The sequence below is a fragment of the Salvia miltiorrhiza genome, chromosome 5, assembly GCF_028751815.1.
Source record: "Salvia miltiorrhiza cultivar Shanhuang (shh) chromosome 5, IMPLAD_Smil_shh, whole genome shotgun sequence".
Taxonomy (NCBI): domain Eukaryota; kingdom Viridiplantae; phylum Streptophyta; class Magnoliopsida; order Lamiales; family Lamiaceae; genus Salvia; species Salvia miltiorrhiza.
The window spans coordinates 22,407,464-22,432,192 of NC_080391.1; the positions used below are offsets into that span (position 1 = coordinate 22,407,464).

A 24,729-nucleotide genomic window follows, 5' to 3' on the forward strand; every position below is an offset into this window, starting at 1 on the left:
CTTCAGTACCAGCACTTCACTCGCGTTGGATTTCTCACTCCTAGCACGACCTTGCACTAGGATCTCACGGAGTCAGAGTACCTTCCTAAACTCCTTTTCACTCAAACACTCGATTCTATCTCGAAGGAAGGTTTGAAATCCTGCCAACTAAACTTCAAAGAACAAGTTCTTTGGAGCTAGTTTGACCTAGGCTTCTGGGTGAACAGAGGTTTGCCTAAGGCCTACAAGAATGTGTGTAATCAGCAGTGACTGATTTTTAACTTTGGAATTCTCTTCTTCGATTCAAGCTTTGGGGAGGTTAAGCTTTTGGCTAAGAAACTATTTTGGCAGAGTTTCAGCTTATGTTGTTGAATCAGTGAAGATTGAAGTGATCCTCGAGCGCTATTTATAGGAGAGGTCTTGAATAGATCCGTTGGCGGAGAACGTCTTCAAGATTTCTTCCGTTTGAGAGCTTTTCGAATTTGGGCCGAGGCTTCAATCTTTGAAGTTCCTTGTTTGGTGAGAACGGCTATGTTGAAGAGCAGGAGATGTGACGTCTCTGATAAAGTATCCACCAAATATGAATGACCTCTGCAGAGAGGGATGATCCTGAGATCTCTGCATTTAATGCGGCTGTACTTTTGGAGTACGTGGCTTCCTTTGAACGTTGGAGGTTCAGTCTGAGGAATAATGTTTAACTGATACTTGACTTTAGTATCAGTCTGCTGAATCTACGCGACACACATTAAGTGATCAGTTCCGAACTGATTCTTCAACTGATACTTCAGTTGGTATCTTCAGTCTTCAGTTCTTCAATCCTTCGTTCTTCAGTCTTCAGTCTTCAGAACTGCTAACTAAACTAGAAACGAACTCTAACACTTGAGTTCAAAAGGTTCTAGTCTATTACAATTAAGTCCTATGGATTTTGGTATCATCAAAACAAGGATTAGGATATTCCATAAAGTTCCCAACAAGTGAACAGATATAAGTAATAAACGTAAATAACGTAACGAAAATAGATAAATGATAAAGAGAAGACAGTAGTATGTGATGTATCCGAAAGATCGGGGTGTCCCGGAAGTTGAATTATAGCTAATGAGCGATGTGGAATAAGGGGCGACGGACGTTCGGGCTAGCGGGGCTAGTCGAGCGATCGAGACCCTTGAGAGTTGTGAGCGTGGAGGCGGAACGAAAGAGCGGGGAGAGCGGGAGATAACGGGAATCAGAGATCGTGTGTAATTGCAAGAATGAATATGAGTGACTGCGCATACCTTGATTGTGTTAGTGAATTAGTATATATAGGTTATGGGCCTGCAGGGAGGCGACTAGGGTTAGGGTTTTCTGGAATGCTCTTTGAAACCCTAGCGGTTCCGATTTCTTAGGAAATGATCTTCCGCGACTCTCGTCTGACCTAGTCGCCAAGTAATTGTTGAGTTTAGGGTTTTTCCTAGTGGGTTTACGTATTTTCCGTATATGGGCCCACTTTGGACCTTGTACCATGAATGTGGTCTGGAACGATTTACTGGGCTGGCCCGTTGGGCCGTATAGTTTTGGCTTATACGAATTTTATTCATTATAGTGATAGGGTGCGGCATGCGCCGTAGGGCTGCACTGTTGCGCGTGCCTCAGGGCTGCGTTGGGCAGTCGAGCGCTGCCGGGCAGGGCCGCGTTGACGTACGTGCCTCCGAGCTGCTCTGCTATGGTCATCCGAGGTGTCTGCTCTGGTCTTCCAGATCTGCTCTGCTCTGGTCCTCAAGAGCTGTTCTGCTCTGGTCATTTGAGCTGTCTGCTCTAGTCTTCCAGAGCTTCTCTGCTCTGGTGGCCCGAACTGCTATGCTCTGGTCCTCCAGAGCTGTTCTGCTCTGGTCATCTGAGCTCTGCTCTGGTAATCAGAGCTGCTCTGCTTTGGTTTTCCAAAGCTGCTCTGCTCTGTCTGCCGAGCTACTATGGTCATCCGAGATGTCTGCTCTGGTCTTCCAGAGCTTCTCTGCTCTGGCCGTCCAGAGCTGCTCTGCTCTGGTCCTCCAGAGCTGATCTGCTCTGGTCCTCCAGAGCTGATCTGCTCTGGTCATCCGAGCTGCTCTGCTCTGTCTGCCGAGCTACTATGGTCATCCGAGATGTCTGCTCTGGTCTTCCAGAGCTTCTCTGTTCTGGTCTTCCAGAGCTGCTCTGCTCTGTCTGCCGAGACGAGCTGGGCGCCTGGTGCTGCGCGGATAGCTTTACCGGGCTGGCCCGTTAGGTAGGGGTGAGCATTCGGTTATATGGTTCGATTTTTGCTAAAACCAAACAAAACCATATTTTAGTTCGGTTTGAAAAAAAACCGAACCGAATTAACCGAACAAACCGAACTGAATTAACCAAAATTTTTATAATTAAAACCGAACCGAACCGAACCGAAAAACCGAATTAATCCGAAGAAAACTGAAAAAACCGAAATTTTCGATTTTTTTTCGAAAAAACCGAAATTTTCGAAAAAATGCAGAAAATTCCAAAAAAAACTATACAATTAAAAAAAATATTAGAAGTTAGATATTATAAAACTATAATTAAAATATTATATATATATATATATATTATGAATATAATTCAGTTTTTCGGTTTTGTTCGGTTTTAAAAAATCCGAACCGAACCGAACCGAAAAACCGAAATTTTATGAAAAAAAAACCCGAACCAAACCGAAAAATTGAAAAAATCGAACCATATTTTAAAAATTTCGGTTTGGATCGGTTCGGTTATTCGGTTTTGAATTTTTTGCTCACCCCTACCGTTAGGCCATATAGTTTTGGCTCATACGAATTTGACCCATTACAACCGTCGCTGCCCTTATACAAAAAAATTGATTGTTAGGACATATTATTCTAAAATTATTAAAGGTATATATATGATTTATTTTAATTTCAATTTTCACTAATAAATATTATTTTGCATTCATTATATAACTAGCATTTATATTTATTTTTTCATATATAAAAAATTAATACCAACTCAATTATGATATTTATAAATATTTTAAAAATTATAATTTTAACTGAATATATTTAAGTTGAATATAAAAACATAAAGAGGAATGTACAATGGTAAAAATTGCTATTGTGGAAAAACAAAAAAAATTAAGAAATGAAAATAAGTTAAAAAATGAAAATGAAAATAATTAAAAATAGATTCATTCAAAACAAAAATGAGAGAGGAAAGAGAATTTTCTTAAGTTTGAATCTTTAAATAAATATAACATTTACATTTTAAATCTAATATTTATATAAAATACAGTATGAAATTAAAGTTCTTGCGTGATCTTTAATGCATATCAAATATTTTATAATTAGTCAAATTTTAAATTTTTTTAAAAAACAAATAAAAAAAATAAGAAGATAAAGAAAAATGAAATAAAAAATATAGTCTGCAAATAAATCTTTAATTTTATTATAATCACAAAATCCACCCAATTTTGAAATTGATTTCAAATTGAAAGTTGTCTTTTTTACTATAATAATAATAATAATAATAATAATAATAATAATAATAATAATTATTATTATTATTATTATTATTTTCATAATGCATATAATTAAAACAATAAACTTTATATTGACTTTACGAAAAATTGTGTGACCACTCGGTTTAGATGGGGCCTGAAGAGGTCGATTTCTGAAACTTAAGAAAGCGATATTATTAGAAAAGTAGTACTCCTTGTACGGTGAGTCTCGGTGACTAATTCTATACATCCAACTGTAAGCTACACGGAAATTGCTTTTTAGAGTTTGAATTATCTTTTTCCACCAACCATAAAAATAGGACAAAATTTGTGTGGATGAAGCCGTTGGTGCACACACATCTTCGGCATTTTCACATTACTTTTGTCTCATTCAATTCATATTACTATAGCTAGTTGCAGAAATTAAAGAGAATAAGTTAATTGTCACAATATCCGCAAGAATGCATGGTTTATATATATATATACACAATTGGTGAATAAACTTCACAAACCAATAAAAAACTTCCTTGCTTGTTTCTCTCGTCACAGCTAGCCTGCAGAAGGCCGGCGGCAATGGAAGATTTACCAGCGGAAGTTCTCCATCGCGTGGCCGCTTTCCTTCCCTTGAAGGAGGCCGTGAGAACAAGCTTTCTCTCAACTTCGTGGAGGGATCTATGGCGGCCATGCACAATTGATGATGTCAACCTAAATTCAGATCAACATTTCATGCAAGTGATTGGTAAATATCTCAAGCCTCGCGACGTTCATGAATTGTTGAGGCTTTCCTATAAAGAGGTTGATATATTAGCTGCCAGAGGAGTAGAGAGAGAGCTCTATCTTGATTTCTCTAATGATGAGAGAGAAACACAGGCTTATGCATTGAAACTCAATAGTGATATTGCAATGCGCAAAAGCACTATGGATGCTAGCTTCGCCTCTCTCAAGAATTTAAACCTAAAATCTGTGAGTTCCACTTTCGTGGAGCTCTCATCCGTTCTCTTCGCAAACTGCGTGTTGCTGGAGCGCTTGAAGGTTGAGCAATGTCGAGGGCTTGAAGCCCTCGACGTTGCAGGGAGTGGCTGTCTGGAAGAGGTGGTGGTGGTGGACTGCCCTGATCTCGCGGAGATTTCGATTGCTTCGTCCGGCCTCAAGAGCTTCACATACAGGGGGCGTCTGCCTGGGATTAAGATGAAGGAGTCGTATGGTCAGCTGGTAGATGTTACAGTTGATCTGGTTGAGGGATTAGGGCAACACGAGTTTGACGTTGAGGAAGTACTATCATTGTTTGCAAGTTTGAGGAATGTGGAAACTCTCAATATCACCGGATGGCTTCTTGAGGTACAATACAACTTTCTTTAATTCTTATTTGTGTACTTAATTTCACTTTTCACACCAATTTTTTTCCCCACTTGTTAGATTGGAATACGACCACACAAAGAAAATCAAATTTACAATAATTAAATTCTATTTTTGTCAAAGCTGTCGCATGCATGTACCTCTATTTTCTTTCATATAATTATGGAACAATTCTTACGGGTAGGGTTAAGCTACAAATTCATTTTAAACTAAAAATTACCAATTAATTGTTAATGTAAGATGAATTTTTTGTGGAACATGATGAATTTATTGTGAAAAATAATGAATTCAACAAATTAAAAAAAAAAAAATTGTCCCGTGAGATTCGAACCTAGCTAGAACCACAAATTCATTAATAAAAAATGAATCAACTGTAAATAAGAGATAAAAATATATGGTTCTTAATATATATTTTAAAATAATTTTTATTTTATCCAATCTCCACCTATGAATGACTCCCACACAAAATTATTCTCGCGAATTCTTTGCCAATGCATATTCTTTCTTTCTGTATATATACAATTCTCGTGAATTTTTATACACAAAATATGCGAATAAAATATTCTGTCCCACAATTTAGTGTGTTCTACTGTGTTCCAGTACTCTTAAGTTTATAAAAATAAATATGATTATATAATGAACTCTAATTAATATTTATCACTAAAAATTAAATTTTTAAAAAATTATATATCGTAATTAACTTTGAATTAATTAACCTAAATAATCCATTATTAATTAAAATAAATATAAAACTTAATTGGATGAGTGGACTCTTAATTAATTACCCTTTTATTATATTAAAATGTAATAATAATAAAAATAAAAAAATTATATATATTAAATTGTGAAACAGAGAATCTGATCCGATATGATAGTTTCGCTAGGTTCCTTGGTCACGTGGAATCTTCCATAGGAAATGTTGCACAATCAAACAATAGAGGCATTTTCACTACTCCAACTTGTGGCAATACTATTATTTGTGTATGCAAAAGCTTGTAGTCAAGTTTGCAATGCTTGTAGGTCCACTCCACTTGGGCTAGATACGATATTTCAACATATTATTTTCATGAATATAATAATAATGATGATACAAATGCAGTGGCTATGTTCAGCAGGGGTGATTTTCCAACAACTAGAAGTCCACTTGAGCAGCGTAAAGCAGCTCCGAATTTCTCAACCATGCATCAACAAAACCAAGCTCGACTCATTATCTTGCTTCCTAGACATCTGCCCTTCACTTCAAAACCTCCACATCCATGTAAGCTACTCTACATGCATGCGTCTACCTACTCGGGCCACCTAATTAATTAAATATTTCCTACATGCAGATTGATCGTGAGACCAAGGACGTGGCTTGCCCTTACTTCTACCACTATTGGCACGAGCCTTATTTCGGCTCCGACTCTTCTATTTTGATGCCCAACAATCCTCCAACACTCCAACAACTGAGGATGGTGGAAGTGAGTGGTTTCCAAATGGAAGAATATGAATTATGGTTGCTTCATCTTTTGCTAAAGAGAGCTTTGCTGCTGAGTTTTGTGGTGGTCCAATTTGGGGATGGTGTACGAAGAGAGGTCACAAAATTTCCCCTCAGCCATGCAACTAGGAATAAACACATGTTAATGATGACTCTTGTATCTCCAAACCAGGATTATTATCTGGGATTCACTCAAATTTAGAAGGAATTAATTAATTTGCCAATCCAATCATATTGTTTATGTGAGCGATGTACAATTCATCAAAATGGTATTCGATTCTTATTTGTTTATAATTTCTTTGGCGTCATACACACATCACATGTATGGAACTATAGTATTTTAAACTAATTAAATTCCCTTGATATTACGTTTTTATATTTAAAAATAAGTTTAAACGAACAAAACTATATAAAAAATATATTGGGGGCAATATCAAAATAATTTAAATAATATAATCCTAAAAAAAGTTGTGGCCGTCAGGGCATGGCAAGTTTCACAAGGTAATTATTTGAATTCACATTTTTCGCCTTGTGCGGTGTCGATCACGCGCCACTCTCCTTCATCTACCCTCATGTGTTAGATTTTTGGGTGAATATATATTCGTGAATTTGCACAAGCCAACAATATCATAAACATGCACATCAGACAATCAAAGTAAAGTACACACCACATACGGGACAACTCACTCCCAACATTCGTAGTACTCACAATTCGTACATTTGCACACATGAATCTCTTGTGTGAAATCTCAACCTAACTTGTCTCACTGATGGATAATCCCCCATACTAGGATAACCGAATGAAACCACCGGACAGGGTCAATGAGCCAATCAGGAGCATGCACGACGTGGGTGGTTATCCCAACCAAAATCGCCCACTAACTCAGACGCAACCCACTAGCAACGTGAACAACCGTTCAGATTCAATTCCTTCGCATGCTTTGTTGTCGCGCATCACTGTGTGGCGCTCACGTGGCTGTCAAGTAGTGCTTCGCACAAAACTGATGTGTAGTGCTGGAAACTGGCGCGCGCACGTGCTGGAAACTGGCGCGCGCACCCCGCACGCCCATCGCTGGGTGCCCACACATGGATCTTCAGTTTCTTAGCTTACCTTATAGACGAGCGCCGTTGCTACGGAGAGGGTGACCACTGCTGCGAGGCAACAGGGAAACGACGACGAAGAAAAGGAGGAGCGGACATCTGAAAAAGTGGAGAAGGCGGCAACGACTGTGATATCGGAATTCATCAACGTGCGTATTAAATTTTGGGGATTTAGATATATTTCTTAAGGAAGTCTGGGCGCCCATTTTTATTATATGTTGAGACGGAACGTCCGTCGTTAGGATATTTTTTAATACTTTTAAAAAAAATATTACGACGGACAAATCAGTCTTTGCATATATATTTTTATTTTTTACTTACTTTTAATGATCTTGCGACAGAAGAAGTCTGTTGTTAGATTTTAAATTTAATTTGTAATTTTTAAATTATACGTTGCGACAAAAATAGTCAATTGTTAAGTTTTAGAGACACATATGCTGTCGCAAATTTCGTCGCAAGATCACAACTCGACCCTATTCCATTCTTCATCGTAGTTGGACACTCGTTGTAAAATCTAAGTTTTTTTTTTTAATTATTTCAAGGGAATGATTCGAATGACTCTATTATATACTCCTATATTATATAAAATCATTAGATCATGAAATCTACGATGAATTTATCATTTTGTTGAATAAATTTGTGGTCCAAAATTCAATTATCATAAGTAAAAAAATTATTTTTTTTAATTCATAATTTTTTACAATAAATTTGTAATAGTAATTGGTAATAAATTTATAACGCACTCATTTTATAAGATAAATATTGTTAATATAATAACCACTCATTCCTGAATATGGGTGAGAGAGTAGCTCGAGCGTATGGACCAAATGCAGTATTTGATTCGATCCGGTCCAAGTCCGAGGCTTGGCCGAAAATGAGCGCTCTACCCCTTAGGTGAGTGAAGAAGCGAAGTGTGAAGCATTCAAGTAATAGCGTGGGATTCGGAAACCATAGTTGTGAAACGTAACGGCCATACTTGTCAGCCCCCGACTTCTCTCTCGACTCTCCTCTCTCTCAACCAGTTTCAACATTCTTTCTTCCGGAGGGGAAGAGATAAAGAAAACATAAGCAAAAGGGTTGATTTAGAGAGAGAGGTTGATCCCGTCATCGTATTATTTCATATACACGTATATCCTTCAAGGATCGCCTTTGTCTAATTCTTTTCCAATAAATATTAGACAGACTGAGAGGGAGCGGCCGAATCATCATCAAGATTTCTGAGGTTTGAAGCCTGGGAATTGGCTTCTCTCTCTGAAAAGCCGTTCACAAACTTGATATTGATTCTGCATGCTGTTTCAAATTTGCGATATTAGCAAAAACAAAGCCAAAAGGGTTGGTTTCTGAATCATTTTCTTGCTGGGATATGACGTTCTCCCCCCCTGTTTTTGATTTGATTATGCTATTTTTGGTTAAGTTTGGATGAGTGCATTGTGGGTTTAGTCTCTGCAGGGGCTTAGAGTTGTTGAAGCTGTGTGGTTGCGCCGGAGTTTTTGGGTCTACTCTGCATCTCTAGGAAATGGTGGGAGTTTCAGATAATGTTCGCGGATTTCTTTTGGCAATCTCTTCTAGCATTTTTATTGGTTCTAGTTTCATCATAAAGAAAAAAGGCCTAAAGAAGGCTGGGGCATCTGGAACCAGAGCAGGTTTGTTTTGAATCCTTTAATGTAGTTTCCCTTCTATTGTTTTTTGCAGTATTTTTGCTTCAAACTATAGTTACTAAAAATATATTTAGTGGTTTAGAGAGATAGAGCAAAGTAAGTGAAGTGATATTTGCCTAATTTTTGGTATAGTTGGGTAAGATGAAGTGAAGGTTTGGTGTTCAGATCAAGCTGTTATGTTTGGATTAATTGGGTAATGAATTGAAACGTATGGCTGCTACGGTATTTTCACAAACACTCATCGTTACAAGGGCGTGTCCACTTGAGAGAACGCACCAAATAGTTGGGGAATGGTGTATTAGGGCAGTGTCTGGGCCGTCGTATGGCTAATGTAGTTATTGGATTTTTGTTCGAAAAATTTGGTGTGAAATTTCTTGCTGTACTTTGCACATTTTGTAGGATGGTAGAATTTACTTGCTATTTGTTAAGTAGGTGTATTGCTTTTGCAGGTGATGGAGGCTACTCGTATCTGGCGGAACCTATGTGGTGGGCTGGGATGATTGCAAGTAAATAATATTGTTACCTACAGAACTTGTGACTCTCTTCCACATCACCCATCTATGGCTCTTTCAATAATTTATGGTGGATAAGACACGGTTAATAGAAGTTGAATACTTTTAAGTGGTTCCTTGATATGTATGATTGAAGAATATAATTTTCTAGTTTATATTCTTTGAGTACCTAAGTCAAATACTATGAATATATATGCACATACATTTTTGGATGTTACTGCCTGTAAAATGAAGAAATATTTGCAGCCAGTCCCGGATAAATGACCATCTCTATTAGGTATTGAGACTCTTGACGGATAAATGACCATCTCTATTAGATATGCTATTCTCTATATGAATAGAGATAATCACATCTATATATATGACTAAATGTAGGAGGAGAAGATGAATGGTATCACTTAGTGTAGAAATCATATAGTGTGTCGTGACCAGCAGAATATGCTTTCCCATTTTCATACCTTAAGAATCTTATTTATTGTAAACTTATCTCTGTTTACATTTTTTCTTTTTGAGTTGCTCTGTTTACATTTTTGATGTCATGTCATGGCTTACATGTCTGTTTTATTGGCATTTCACTGAGCTTATCATTTGAATTAAATCCCAAGAATAATCTATATGTTAACTTGGGCCACAATTGTATGTGATATGTAGTGGTCTTTGGGGAGGCTTTAAATTTTGCTGCCTATGCATATGCTCCAGCTGTTCTTGTAACTCCATTGGGGGCTTTAAGTATCATATTCAGGTATGTCTTATAGTGCTTGAACAGCTCAGTCTCACCGAAGGCCGTTTGATCAGATCTTGATTATAAAACTTCTTATACAGTTCAGTGATGGCTCATTTTATATTACAAGAAAGACTGCATATGTTTGGCATCGTTGGTTGTATTCTCTGCTTGGTGGGTTCTGTTACCATTGTTTTGCATGCTCCCTTTGAGAGGGACATTGAATCTGTCAAGGAAGTATGGCATCTTGCGACGGAGCCAGGTAACTCCGCCTTATTCACTTGCTCAAAGTAAATAGGACATAGATTCTTTTTGTTGAATAATATTCTTAATTTTAGTGAGTTATAAACTCGTTATAATTTGCTACACATATTTTAGTAGAATAGAATCAGCCCTTTCAACTAAGTGATAATCATTGGCATATCTAGTTATGTTTAAATCAGAAGTTTATTGGATAGATAGAAATGAGAACGAGTGGGAAAGAAGTGCAAGAATAAAGTTGTGATTTGGTTTTAAGTTGGATTCTCATTTCATTCAACCTTATTATATGTCTTCCATAAAATTCATTGTTCTTTCCTCATGTATTTGCTCTCGCTCTATCAAATTAGTCTGATCTGCCGGCCTATGAGTGAATTCCAAATACAATAATGGAATATTAGCTTAAGGTGATAAAGGATAGAGAAGACCATTGATCGTCTAGAAAAAAGAAAACATATGCTGATTGTGAATATAAAGAGAAGAGAGATTTTGGATGACACTAGAAGAACTGGTCCAACAATGGTGGCAATCCAAAAATTTGGACAACCTCACATACAAGATTTTTGTACGTCTGGGGCTGTGTATTCGGTTGAGTTAGTTCAAAACTGAACGAATTGCAAGACCAAAAATTGAAAAGCAAAGATCCAGGAATTCAAATTAAAGCGAACTAGTATTTTGAACCATTTTTTTTTTTGCTTTTGAAAATTTAAACAAAAACGAACTAACTTTGTTATAGAAAATTCAACTCAGTAGCAAAACTGAATTCTAAATGATCAGCAAACAGAATTAATGAACCAGAATTAATAGTCGTTTTGAATTCATTTAACCCAAAGGAACCATACTTGAAAAATAATTGAGCTGAACCAAATAAGTCTAGTTTTGTATTTTTGGTTTGGCTTTGTAAACGCCTACTTACAGCCCTACAAGAGGGAAATTGATCTATGATACTGGTTTTCATGGCAGTCTTATCAAAAGAAGTAAAAGAAGATGGAGTTACCAAATTTTGACTGTACTAGTCTCTCATATGGTATCAATAGCTAGGCATCATCAAACTCTAAGAATAGGAGAAGAATCGAAGGTTTATCCAGCTGTACTGAGCTCAAATGGCACAACACTGAACTTGGTTCAAAATTCTACCACCATGAATTTCAAGGAGTCGGTGCACAAATTAATGTCACGATATGGAGGCAATGCCATGGCTATTCTGTTAGATATACTTGCAGCCATTAATCAAGCAAGGTCTGATAATGAATAGGCCAATGATTTGGTCTTGGAGTGGCACAAGTTATGAGAATTATAAAACATCGTGTAGGGTTGTTTCTAAATTGAGCTATGGCAAGAAATATGGGTAATTTCTCAGTTGAACAATGCAACGAACGTGTTGGATATGATGCTACTAGCCAAGAACATATAAAGAGAAATGACCATGGGTATTATTGTTATGCATGAATTTAGTAGAGAATAGTCAGCAAGATTACTTGTATGAAAAGTTTGTTGAGAATAAATATGAAGTGGGAAAGGCCATCAATAATAATGTTTTTATTTCAGCTTTAAGCTGTTGAGACTAAGGGAAGTTTCCTGGGATTCTTGTATTACTTCTAATTTCTATTTGTTATCTCTTCTATGAAGTTGTTGATTCTTGTCTCCATTATTATCTCCACTGGGTCATAAATTCATGGCAGTTGAGCTAATGTAGACGTGGAGATCTAAACTACGAACCTGCTTCCGAACTAAGCTAAGAACCTTTCTATAGTTTGTCTTACTCAAAGACAAGGGAAACAAATGTAGCCTCATACGTTCAGCATGAACATACCTCAATCTTGATATGTTAAGACCAAACAGTGATAACTGCTCGGGAATAATGCTGATCCTTTTTGTGACTTGAGGATTGGTTAGTCCAAATGCATAAATTTTCTCTTAGGACTATGATATCTAAGATTCATGTAATTCTTTTCTGTATGTATATGAGGTGCATTACTTGTCACTGAATGCTATTTTTATTTGATTCTGACCTTAAAATATTTGGGATTAACAGGTTTTATCGCCTACACTTTCATAGTTTTGGCTCTAGTTGCCATTTTAATTTTTGTGTATGTGCCACGCTATGGACAAACACATATGGTCGTGAACATTGGAATATGTTCGTTCATGGGTTCTTTAACGGTCAGTTCCTTCCTCGTGATATTTTTATCGACAACTGTTCTGTGTCGGTTAGAATGAAACATTCCTCCTCAGTAGGAAAGTTATTCTCTGTTTACTAATCTTGTGTAGGTTATGGCGGTGAAAGCGGTTGCAATTGCTTTGAAGCTTACATTTTCAGGGTCGAATCAGTTCATATACTTCCAGACATGGTTTTTCACTATTCTCGTAATAGTTTTCTGCATCATGCAGCTGATATATCTGAACAAGGTAGTTCTACAATGACTTCTTTCATTATTAATATCATCAACACAACTTAGGGAGAATGCTTCATTTGCTGCTGGTCATTCGTCATTTTAGATTCGAATCACTTAAACATTTTCACCATGAGAGTCAAATAAACTGAAACCCAACTTTATGCATCAACCCACTCCTCCGATATGCTTTAGAAGTTTGATACAAACGAGGATCTACTTTCATTGGTCCTACTTAAAACCATAGTCTTGTTGTCTCTGATATGTGTCATTTCATCTTAAGCTCATCGTCTTTGGTCACAATGCTTGGGAATGTGGTTTGCAGATATTTTCTTCTCAAATAGCTTAGCCTTCACTTTTGATTTAAACATAATGCAGGATTCTCTAACATTCACCTATGCAGGCACTCGACACCTTTAACACAGCCGTGGTTTCCCCTGTATATTACGTCATGTTCACCACCCTCACGATCGTAGCCAGTATGATAATGTTTAAGGTGATCCTTACTCCTAAGTTATGACTATCACAATGATTTCGTTTAATACTACTGCATGAACTGCACTTAATCCATCTGCAACAAAAAGCGTGTTTTACAGTTGAAGCAAATCAGTTCATATGATTGGAGTTGATGAAGGGTTATTGGATTCTAATCTTGGATAATTCCTTCCCATTACCAACTGACATCAACCTTTTGCTTCGTTGAACTTCAGGAGTGGGATTCTCAAAATGCAACACAGATTATTACTGAACTATGTGGTTTCGTAACTATTGTAAGCGGGACTTTTCTCCTTCACAAAACCAAGGATATGGGAACTGCCCCGACCATGTCATCCCCGGCATACCAACGGTCTACAGATTCGAGCCCCAGGCGGCCGCCAGAGCCTTGAGAGCACCCAAAGTAAGACTGGACTACAATGACCGGAAAAGATGAAGACTTGATCAGAGGAATATTCGTTCCCGATCACACTCTACAGCATTCTCCATGGCTAGGTGCTTATTTTGTTTCTACATATAGATTTTAGATTTTCAAGGATTGAAGTGTAGAGTTTTCTTCTTAGAAATAGTGTGTTGTGCTGGAAAAATGAGCCTATTATTTCAACTTAGCTGTACTCAAATGAATCAAATCAGTGGACGAAAAATTCCAAGATTTAACATTATTTTTCTCATACAAGGCTCTAGTCGAGAGAGAGAGAGAGAGAGAGAGAGAGAGAGAAGTGACGTGATTAATAGTTTATTGTAATTGAATTTGATTTAATCGTGTTACGCACCCAAGACCAAAAACAAATTATGTGCTTCTCCATCCACGGAACAAGGAGAGTGATTTTATTATTGACGCGAACCAACTTTGAATACCAGAATTCATGTGTGGAATTCTACACAAGCTATGAAAAAGATGGGACTCAAAACTGAATCAAAGATCGGTTATAGTAAACTAACTTCTACTTCAATTAATACAGATCTTGACCGTTAAATTGCGTGGACGGCTGTCATCAAACAATAACTTTGCATTTAACTCCCTCCGCATGCAAACTTCTTATTTCCACATGCATATATATACATGCATGAACTTGCATGAGTTAATATATCCGCAAATTCAGCTTATATTATTAATGTTCTTGTTGTATACTTTTCTTTCTTCTTCTTTATTTTAGTAAATTTATACAAGTTTGAAATTGAAGTTATTTGATCTAGACTTTATTAAATTAGAATTTTATAGAAAAAAAAAACTTAAGAAACCCTTGAAAGCATAGAGAAGCAGATTAAGAGCCGAGCTCATTAAATTTTTTTAAAGAAAAATCCCATAGGAAAAACCTTAAAAAGAAAAAAGAGTACTCATCTAAATACAAACCCTAAGGTCGAGAAAAAAAACCAAAAAGAGAAACCACACGCATGAGGGGGATTTGCTTCGGAGCTCCGGCCTAACCATCACCCCCAAGTAAATTCGGAACCACCCGCATGCCAGAAAACAAAACGATTTATTTGATCTAGACTTTTTTTAAAAAAAATATAATTAAGACTATCCCTTATTGACTTTGATGGATTGAAACTTTGGAATATTCAAAGGACCTTAGTTATTTCTATCATTTAAGCTAGTTTTATGCTTGATTCTTATCCCATCCAAAGGGCCGAGATTGGATAAATCCTATAATTGAGAATGAAAATACTCAATCATGTATCTTATGAACCATGCAAATTAAATGCCCTTTACAGTACCAAACAATTAAATAATAATATTTATATTTATATCTTTCTTATCAAACACATAAATACAATAACAATTTCACTTTATTATAATACATATCGACTTATCCCAAATGACCCACTAACCAATAAAATGCCCATATGCTCGCATGTCAACGCGCAGCCCAGCGCAGCAAGACATAAATATATTTTCCTTTCCACATGCCACCATCTCTTTGACAATACATGTTCCAATGGGTATCAAAATTTTGCAGCGCCACTCCGTCTCACCGTCTGAGGGCGGCGCCGCCGAGCATTCCCTCCCGCTTCTATATTTCGACATGGTATGGCTTCAGACACCTCCAACCGAGACTCTCTACTTCTACGTTCTCAAATGCTCCGAATCTCATTTCTTGGACACGATTGTCCTAAAACTCAAACACTCCCTCTCCATCGCTCTCAAACATTACCTTCCACTCGCATCCAACATCATCTTCCCTCTCACCTCCGCCGCCATGCCCCTTTCCCGATACACCGTCGGAGACTCCGTCGCCCTCACAATCGCCGCCTCCGACGCTGACTTCGCTAACCTCACGTCCAATGCTTCCAAGGCTGCCGACCAGTTCCATCAATTCGTCCCGCAATTGCGCCCGGCCGTTTACTCCTCCGACGACATCAAGTTCGGCGCCATCGCTATTCAGGTAACCTTGTTTCCGAATAAGGGAATGTGCATCGGCCTCACACACCACCACGCCATATGCGATGCCACTGCTCTCTTCGCCTTCCTGCGCACATGGGCGTCCATCCACAAATCCGACGGCGGCCAGCTCCAAATTTTGCCGCCTTTCTACGGCCGAGATTCCGTTCAAGATGCAGATGAACTGACCATATTCTCTTGGAACATCATCAAGATGAACAGACCAGTTCTTTCGCCAACACTTTCTCTGGCTTTACATAAAGTCCGAGCAACGTTCATCATAAGTGATGTCCAAATCGAGAAGCTCAAGAGCTCGGCCATAGCCCGTCCGTCGACTTTTGTGGCGATGTGCGCCCATCTCTGGAGCTGCCTAGCCCAGTCCGCCGCCGCTGCCGGGGAGGCGGTGGACGACGACGAGCCCGAGTACTTCGGATCTCCGATTGATTGCCGGCGGCGGCTTAATCCGCCCCTTCCCGAAAACTACTTGGGCAACTGTTTGATATTTTTCATGGCGAATTCAACTCATGGAAGGGTGAAAGGGGATGAGGGTTTTGCGGTGGCTTTGGAGGCGATCGCGGCGGCGATTCGTGAGACGGTCGGAAACGAGAGAGGGATCTTGGATGGGTTCGAGAATCATCTGAAAGATCTTTCGGAGTATGAGGGGAAGCGTGTGGTTGTGATAGCGGGATCATCAAGACTAGATTCATGTGGTGCAGATTATGGATGGGGAAGGGCGATCAAGTATGAATGTGTTCATACCGATTATGATGGAGCAGTTAATCTTACTAAGGGAAGAGACGGAGGAGTTGAGATCGGCATGTCCATGACACCGCTTAAAATGGATGCTTTTGCAGCTGCCTTCCACCAAAAATCATACATCAATAGCAACTTGTAATGTTTTCTGGAATTTCACGTGTTAGATTTTTACTAAGATTTCCTAATAATTCATGATCTCCTTGTCGTTAATTTCTTGTTTGCATAATAATTAGTTGCTGGATCTGTACCACTTACTAGTTTGTTTGATAACATTTCGTATTGTAATTGAAGAAGAAATATACATCATCCGTCCACAAATATTGTGTCTTTATTATTATTTTCGTCCGTCTATAATAATTGTGTATTTTTCTTTTTTAAAAACCTCATTTATACTTTAAACCTCATTTACACTCAATATTTATAAAATGTTCACCGTTTATTTTTACAATTTGATGGACCCAATACCCTTTAACACTAAAATCACATCTCTTCTAATTTTTTTTTATTAAAACTCGTGCCCTCAACTCAACCACACACTCTTTGTGAACCAATGAAATAATCAGGAAGAATGTTGTTTTTACTATGAAGCACAAACATTGTCCCTTAAATCAATACGCCAAAAGTTCAAATTACTTAAAGCGTTTGTATATGAACGTGTTATTTTTTTTTAGTAATACAGAAAAATATACTCAGAAAGAAAAGCTTCATAAAGCGAATATGCATCTATGTTTCTTATGTTCTTTCACTAAACAAGGTGGATCCAGGAAATGAAGGAAAATCTGTATCATCAACTAAGTACAGAGAAATCATTGGATCACTACTTTATTTGACTGCTAGCAGATCAGACATAGCATTTGCAGTCGGAGTATGTGCGAGATATCAGTCAGATCCAAAGGAAGCACATATGGATGCTGCTAAGCGCATTCTAAGATATCTCAAAGGTACACTCAATATAGGTCTTTGGTATCCAGCTGACGACAACTTCAAGCTTTCAGGATACTCAAACACAGATTTTGCAGGATGCGAAATTGATCAGAAATCAACTTAATTCCGGCACCTGTCAATTCTTAGACAACAAGCTTATCTCATGGTTTTCAAAGAAGCAGACTTCAGTCGCCACCTCTACAACTGAAGCTGAATATGTTGTTGCGGGAAGTTGTTGTTCACAAATTATGTGGCTAGTCCAACAACTGAAGGACTACGGGATCGAAGAAAAGGAAGTTCTCATCTATTGCGACAGCTCCAGTGCTATTGCAATCACGCAGAATCCGGTACATCACTCCAGATGTAAACACATCTCAATACGTCATCACTTCATCCGAGATCATGTGGAAAAGAAGGATGTATCAGTTGTGAAGATTCATATAAGCATTTAGCAAGCCGACTTGCTGACCAAGGCTCTTTCGGAAGATAGATTCAATGATCTATGTGGAAGGATCAGACTACTCAACCCGGAAGAATGATGCTGAAATCAAGATTTCAACTGAAATCTCAACAACTGATGTCAAGTCAACGGAAGCTCCTCAACTGATGACATTGAGACCTAAGAAGATGAGTTATCCTCTAAGGGGAAACTGATCTCAACTGTTCAACTGAAAACGTGGTATTGACTGACTACAATGCTCAGTCGACCAGTACGTAATTTAAACTTACGTTAATTAGTTACTTTCAGTTAAATTAGTTCTGAGTTTTTAAACTAATAAAATCTTTTCTCTAACTGATCAGTCTCTTTAAATTGCTTTAACTGATTGTTGGAAACCGAAAAATGAAATATCCTTGCTGGACAAGTAACTTTTAGTAGGATTTAAAATTATTTTCACTTGTCTTGATTTTCTTTTGCCTAAATCATTTCAACTATTTTACCTCTGCAATAAAATCTTAAAAATCTCACCGATTTGACAAAATGAAATGATTTTATTCTTTTCTACCTTTTGAGGCATATGTTTTTGCAGTGACAGCAGACGTGAAAATTTCTTCAAAATTGCTTTTAGGCACAAATACCAAACAACTCTTCGTCTTCTCATGCACCTTGTATTTTAAATATAGTTCTTACCTTGAAACTCTTCTTCATCACAATTTACATTCTTCCACAGACTCCTTTGTGAGAATATCTTATAGTTGCAGAATACTTTTGTTCCGACAATGGAGAGATCAATGACAACAACGCCATGGAATGGGAAAATGATGCTCGCACACCTGGTCTACGCCGCCCATTCCACTGGATCGCAACACTTCTCCGAAGTCAAGTCTATTTCTTCTCTCACTTGTATCCAGCGATAAGAGTGTCTTCCATCCTTATGCTAGGTGCCAAGAAGCTTCTAAGCTTCTGGAGGATACAAGTTGAAGTAACATTCTCCAAAAGTTGCTTCAACTGGTTATCAAGCTTACCTCACGTATCTTGTAAACCTCCATGGCATGCAACAACAATGAGATCTCACTCGTTGTCTGCCGGCATCCCCAGCCGCACATGGTCGTCTCAACATAGACCTAGTGTCGGCAAATCGACGGTGCTAGTCCTCACGACTGTCACTAATTCGATTTTAGCCTCTCACACCCATCTCACGTACTCTTCCATTTTCTGCATCCCAAACCTTCATCTTCCTCTTTAAGGTCCGTATGCATAGCCGCTCTTCTTTGTCCTTTCACAAGAGCTATGCATACCCACCTATATCTCCCACCTTCTTCTCTTCTCCCTCATCATCTCCCTCACCCATTGGCGTCTTCCTCTTCTGAGTCACCTCTGCTCAAACTCTTCTCGAATCTTCTTACGAGCTTCTGAGAAACGGAGTTGGGTATAGTCAGATCATAGCTTCCATCATCAGTCATCCTTCCTTTTTGATGTTGCCAAAAAGAGGGAAAAGAAGGCGAAGAAAAACCATCTGAGACTGAAGCTGGTAAAGCAAAAGGATCACCAGAAGTTGAAAAGGGAGACGAACCAGAAAGACCTCTAGTCAATGGAAAACAAGTGCGGAAGAAACAAGCTTCGGAACATGAAGATGGAGATGAAGATAAAGATCAAGAAGAAGAAGAAGATAAAGATCAAAGAAGAAGATCAACAAGAAGACTGCTGGAGTGCATGAACACAAATCTGACTTTGTGTTTGTGTATTTTCTTTTCTTTGTTGTTTCTGTTTGCTCTGTACCTTAACTGATTTCTCATCAATTATTTTTGAAATGAAAATGAAACTTCTTCTGATCTCAACCTGCAGACAATATCTTTTTGTCCAGGCTCTGATTATTTACTTCAGTTTTGTCTTCGTTTTGTTCGTTGACTGTTGTATTTTTTTCTCTAAGTGCAAGTTTATAGGCTATCTTGTTAAGGGGGAATAGTATTCACCCTGTTTAGTAACTTGCTTTCTGAGTTCAATTTTTTCTTGTCTTAGAACTGGTTGTATGGTTTCGGCATCATCAAAAAGGGGGAAATTATTGGGAACTTAGTGAAATATCCTTTGCCTAGTTTTGATGATACCAAAATCATTAAGTTTTCTTTGTAATAGACTAGAACCTTTCGAACTCAAGTGTTGGAGTTCTTTTTCTAGTTTAGTTTGTGTTCTGAAGACTGAAGACTGAAGACCAGAGGACTGAAGATTGAAGACTGAAGAACTCAACTGGTGTAGCGATTAAAGGCAAAGTCAAATACTGATGTTTGACTAAACGCGTTTCTCAACTGAAGGATCAGTTATGACTGATTCACTAATGCAGGCCACGTGGATTTAGCGGACTGATACTAAAGTCAAGTATCAGTTCCTCGGACTGATACTCCAGAAGCTTAAAGGAAGCCACGCACTCCAAGTCAACCGCATTAAATGCAGAGATTCAAATGATCGTCCTTTCTCTGTAGAGCATTTCTTTTTGGTAATTACCTTTTCAGAGACGTCGTATCTCCTGTACCTGAGTAGCCATTTCTCACCAAACAAAGAACTTCGAAGATTGAAGCCTCAGCCAAGTTCGAATTACTCTCCAACGGATGAATTCTTGAAGACCATCTCCGTCAACAGATCTATTCAAGACATCTCCTATAAATAGAGCTCAAGGAACACTTCAATCTTCACCGATTCAAATACACAAGTTGAAACACTGCCAAATTCGTTGCTCAGCAAATCAAAGACTCCCAAAGTTTGAATCGAAGAAGAGAATCCTAAAGCCAAAATCAGTTCACTACTGATTACTCATATTCTCTTAGAACCTTAGGCAAATATTGTATATCCAAAGCCTAAGTAACTGATTACAGAGAGTCTGTTCTCTGTGATCTAGTTGGCAAGTTTTCGAACCTCATTTTAACTGTCTGAAAAGAGTGTTTGAGCCGAGAGGAGTTCAGAGCAGTGTTCTGACTCCGTGAGATCTTAGCAGTCGCAGAGTAGACTTAGTTTTGTCTCAGCGAGCTAAGAGTGAGCGAGAAATCCAACCCAGTGTGTTGGTACTGGAAATTTGATTTTCAGTTGTTAAGGTTTGCTGTGCACCCGTAAGCACAAGCCCAGAGTGTTTGTCAGTGTAATCAACTAACCGTGGACGTAGGAATTGGATGACAAACAACGTAAAAATCCATTTGTCGTTTATTGATTTCAGTATTTACTTTCTTATCTGTGCACAAACTCTTTATTAACTGAAACTGATTAATTGCAAAGTGAAACTAAATCTTGACAACGTGTTTAATCACAAAGGCTATTTCAAAAGAAAAGTTTTCCGCTGCCAGTGTTATTTGTCTGACTTATATATCCTTGGATAGTCAGGAGGATTCTTAACACTCATCTGTTTTACGAACCAGATTGAAGCCTAACACATATCAGTTAAAGTCTTGTACTTAACTGATATCTCTTTACTGAAGAGAGATTCAGTATCAGTCTACAACCTTTGCTTTAAAGTTTTCCTTAACTCTTTCACTGTCAAAATGTTGTTGTTGGTTTGTTTTTGTTAAAATAGCCTATGGGTGTATTTCCCCCCCTATACACCTATTCCAAACCTTCTGGGACCTAACAGTGGTGGAGAGGGCGGATGGGTGGTGGGGCTGCTGGGGGTTAGAGAAGTAGGATTTCATCAGCCATGAGAAGTGTCGGGAGGTGCACGAGTCAGAGCTCGATGCTGCGGCGACGACGAAGGTGGAGACGTGTTTTCGGCGAGTTTCCGGAGAGCTTGACAAAGAAGAAGGCGTGGGTCCCACCAGGGACGAATCCAAATTTTTTTTGTTATGGGGGCACAAAATAATTATATACACGTTCCAAAAAATATTACATAATAATTTAAGTCTATTATAATTGAAACCTACGAGTTTTCATTAACTGAAATATTTGAATGATTGACTCATTATCAACACTATTAAAAATTGTCTTTACTGTACATTGTGCGTGTGTTGGCCTAACAATAAGAGGTTAATGCCTAAAACCTAAGGTCCTGGGTTCAAGTCATCCGTTGCGGGTCTTTAAATTTCTTTGTTTATTTATGTAATTTATCAACTAATTCATGAAATTAAAATTAGAATAGAATTCTCGAAAGAGCGTAATTTTATTATTTTATATTATGATATGAAATATTTAATTAAACCCGACGATATGGAATGATGAGAGGGCTCTCTCAAATTCAATCTCTGAATTTGTGCAATTGTGCTGCACCGCCTGAATTGAAAATTTGGGTTAGTATATAGGGTATGACCGTGGGTTTGGGATTGGGAATTGAGATATATATATTTCGTAGGTTTGGGGTGTTGGGTTGGGAATTGAAATGTGTTTAACTAATAAAAACAAGGGTAATTGGTTTTGGGTTGGGGTTTGGGTTGGCAACCATATAATGACATATAATAAAATCTATATAAATACACATATATAATTAATAAAAAAAAAATTAAAATTGTGGGGGCACGTGCCCCCATACTAGTAGTTAGGGGTGGAAAATCGGGTTGCGGGTATCGGGTATACCCTCACCCGTCCCGATACCCGCGCGGGTATCGGGTACCCGATACCCGCAAAATTCGGGTGGAGGGTCGGGTGCGGGTATCGCATCCTCAAAAATTGCGGGTAGATGGTACCCTCGGGTATACCCACGGATACCCGCAAATAACATTATAAAATTAAAATTAAATAATTTTATTAGATTTTACTTTTAGGAATTAACCCCCAAATCCCAAAAACTCCTCCTAGCCCTAATTTTTATGGATAATCGATGAAATAGAAATGATATTTTCAATTTTTTTTTGTGAAATGCGGGACAAAATACCCTCTCGCGGGACGAAATACCCTCCAGCGGGACCAAAAACCCACAAAATTACAATTAAAAAAAAAATCGCGGGACTGTGAGGGTACCCTCATACCCGCAGCGGGTATCGGGTACCCGCATCGGGGAAGAGGGTCGGGTGAGGGTGCCGTTTTCGGCAGTTTTCGTCCCGCGGGTACCCGCATTTTACGGGTAGGGTACCCGCGGGTACCCGATTTTCCACCCTACTAGTAGTTGTAGATCTGTCTCTGGGTCCCACCATCAGAGAAAAAAAGAAGTTAAAATAATTAACGGTGTTAAACGACCGTTAAGTTGGAGGGGCTAATTGCACTAAATTAAGAATTTCGAGATTTTAATTGAACCGACCTCGACCATAGAGTGCTAGACATGATAAAGGCCTCTATGTTAGAGACGTATTTGATACTTAACCCTATTTAAATCTATCAAATGATCACATACTAGTTGTACAATGTCGTCATGTTAATAGGTTGACATACATCAGATAATATAAATATTGAATATTTTTTTCTCGTTAACTATAAGGCATCATATAATATTGTTTGTCAGTTTGTCTATACAATAAAATAAAATGAATACTCTCCTCAAAAAAATATAACGAATACTTATTATTAACAAAGTCGTACGAAGCATCTGCATGTTGCGTAGTGGGCATCGCGACTTTTGTTGAGTTGACTTATTTATATTTACACAGTTGAGGATCTTTTTCCTTTATATTTACATATAGAAACGATCACCTACCCACCGTGGACAAGCATAATGTGCCCACTACTTACTATCAAGTTTTTTTTATCAAGTTTCTCTATTTCTGATTTAGTTAAATTTTATAGTTATTAATTCGAATATACTAATTCAGTTAAGCTTTCTTATTATTTTTATATTTAATTTGTATTCTTTTTAGTTAAAAATTACTACTCCCTCCGTCCACAATTTAAAGCCCCACTTTGATGTGGGCACGGAGACTAAGAAAGCTGAAAATGGTGATGTGGATGAAATAAAAGGGTAGTTGACTAAAGTGATAAAGTAGTTGACTAAAGTGTTAAAGGTGTTGTGTGGTGGGTCCACTAGTGATAAAGTGTAATAAATATAGAATATAAAAATAATAAAGGTGTTGTATGGTGGGTCCATTAGTGGTAAATGGTACTCCCTCCGTCCACGAAAAAGTGCCCCATTTGGGTGCTGGCACGGGTTTTAAGAAAGCTGAAAAAGGTGGTGTAAAGGTGGTGTAAAAGACTAAAAGGGTAGTGTTAATGTATTGTGGTTACTTTTACTAATCTTGCACTAACTATTTGGCATTATTTTATTAGGTGAAAATTCAGAAAATAAATATATAAATAAAATGGAAAATAAATAAACTGGAAATAAATAAATAAATAAATAAGTAAATAAACTGGAAATAAATAAACTGAAAAATAAATAAACTGAAAATTCAAAAATAAATAAATAAATAAACTTGAAATTCAGAAAATAAATAAATAAATAAATAAACTGAAAATTCAGAAAATAAATATATAAAAAAATGGAAAATAAATAAACTGGAAATAAATAAATAAACTGAAAATTCAGAAAATAAATAAATAAATAAACTGAAAATTGAGAAAATAAATAAATAAACTGGAAATAAATAAATAAATAAATAAGTAAATAAACTGGAAAATAAATAAACTGAAAATTCAAAAATAAATAAATAACTAAACTTGAAATTCAGAAAATAAATAAATAAAATGGAAATAAATAAATAAACTGGAAATAAATTAACTGAAAATTCGAAAATAAATAAATAAACTGAAAATTCAAAAATAAATGAACTTGAAATTCAGAAAATAAATAAATAAATAAACTGAAAATTCAGAAAATAAATAAATAAATAAACTGGAAATAAATAAATAAATAAATAAGTAAATAAACTGGAAATAAATAAACTGGAAAATAAATAAACTGAAAATT

General features: G+C 37.3%; 3 protein-coding genes across 7 annotated transcripts; all 3 read left to right on the forward strand.

The window, feature by feature from the left end:
* The first annotated feature begins 3,979 nt into the window (after positions 1 to 3,979).
* On the forward strand, positions 3,980 to 6,578 carry LOC130986752 (F-box protein At5g03100-like). The gene is made up of 3 exons (XM_057910257.1): positions 3,980 to 4,789; positions 5,907 to 6,065; positions 6,136 to 6,578. Exons 1-3 carry the CDS (start codon positions 4,025 to 4,027, stop codon positions 6,484 to 6,486), a joined length of 1,275 nt encoding a protein of 424 aa, XP_057766240.1. The 5' UTR covers positions 3,980 to 4,024; the 3' UTR covers positions 6,487 to 6,578.
* A 1,596-nt stretch (positions 6,579 to 8,174) lies between these two features.
* Positions 8,175 to 14,225, forward strand: LOC130986753 (probable magnesium transporter NIPA2). Of its 5 annotated transcripts, none has more exons than XM_057910259.1 (10): positions 8,215 to 8,479; positions 8,564 to 8,717; positions 8,826 to 9,028; positions 9,493 to 9,549; positions 10,207 to 10,297; positions 10,378 to 10,538; positions 12,570 to 12,697; positions 12,806 to 12,943; positions 13,331 to 13,423; positions 13,638 to 14,225. In XM_057910259.1, the coding sequence occupies exons 3-10, from the start codon at positions 8,902 to 8,904 to the stop codon at positions 13,812 to 13,814; spliced, it is 972 nt and encodes a 323-aa protein (XP_057766242.1). In that variant the 5' UTR covers positions 8,215 to 8,479; positions 8,564 to 8,717; positions 8,826 to 8,901; the 3' UTR covers positions 13,815 to 14,225. The 5 variants fall into 5 exon arrangements, with proteins under 5 accessions (XP_057766243.1, XP_057766244.1, XP_057766242.1 ...); XM_057910258.1 differs by having other exon boundaries at positions 8,568 to 8,717; XM_057910260.1 differs by having other exon boundaries at positions 8,175 to 8,717.
* Positions 14,226 to 15,362: 1,137 nt separating this feature from the next.
* Positions 15,363 to 16,700, forward strand: LOC131025663 (malonyl-coenzyme:anthocyanin 5-O-glucoside-6'''-O-malonyltransferase-like). Its single transcript, XM_057955459.1, has one exon. It carries the CDS (start codon positions 15,363 to 15,365, stop codon positions 16,698 to 16,700), a length of 1,338 nt encoding a protein of 445 aa, XP_057811442.1.
* The last annotated feature ends 8,029 nt before the right edge of the window (positions 16,701 to 24,729 follow it).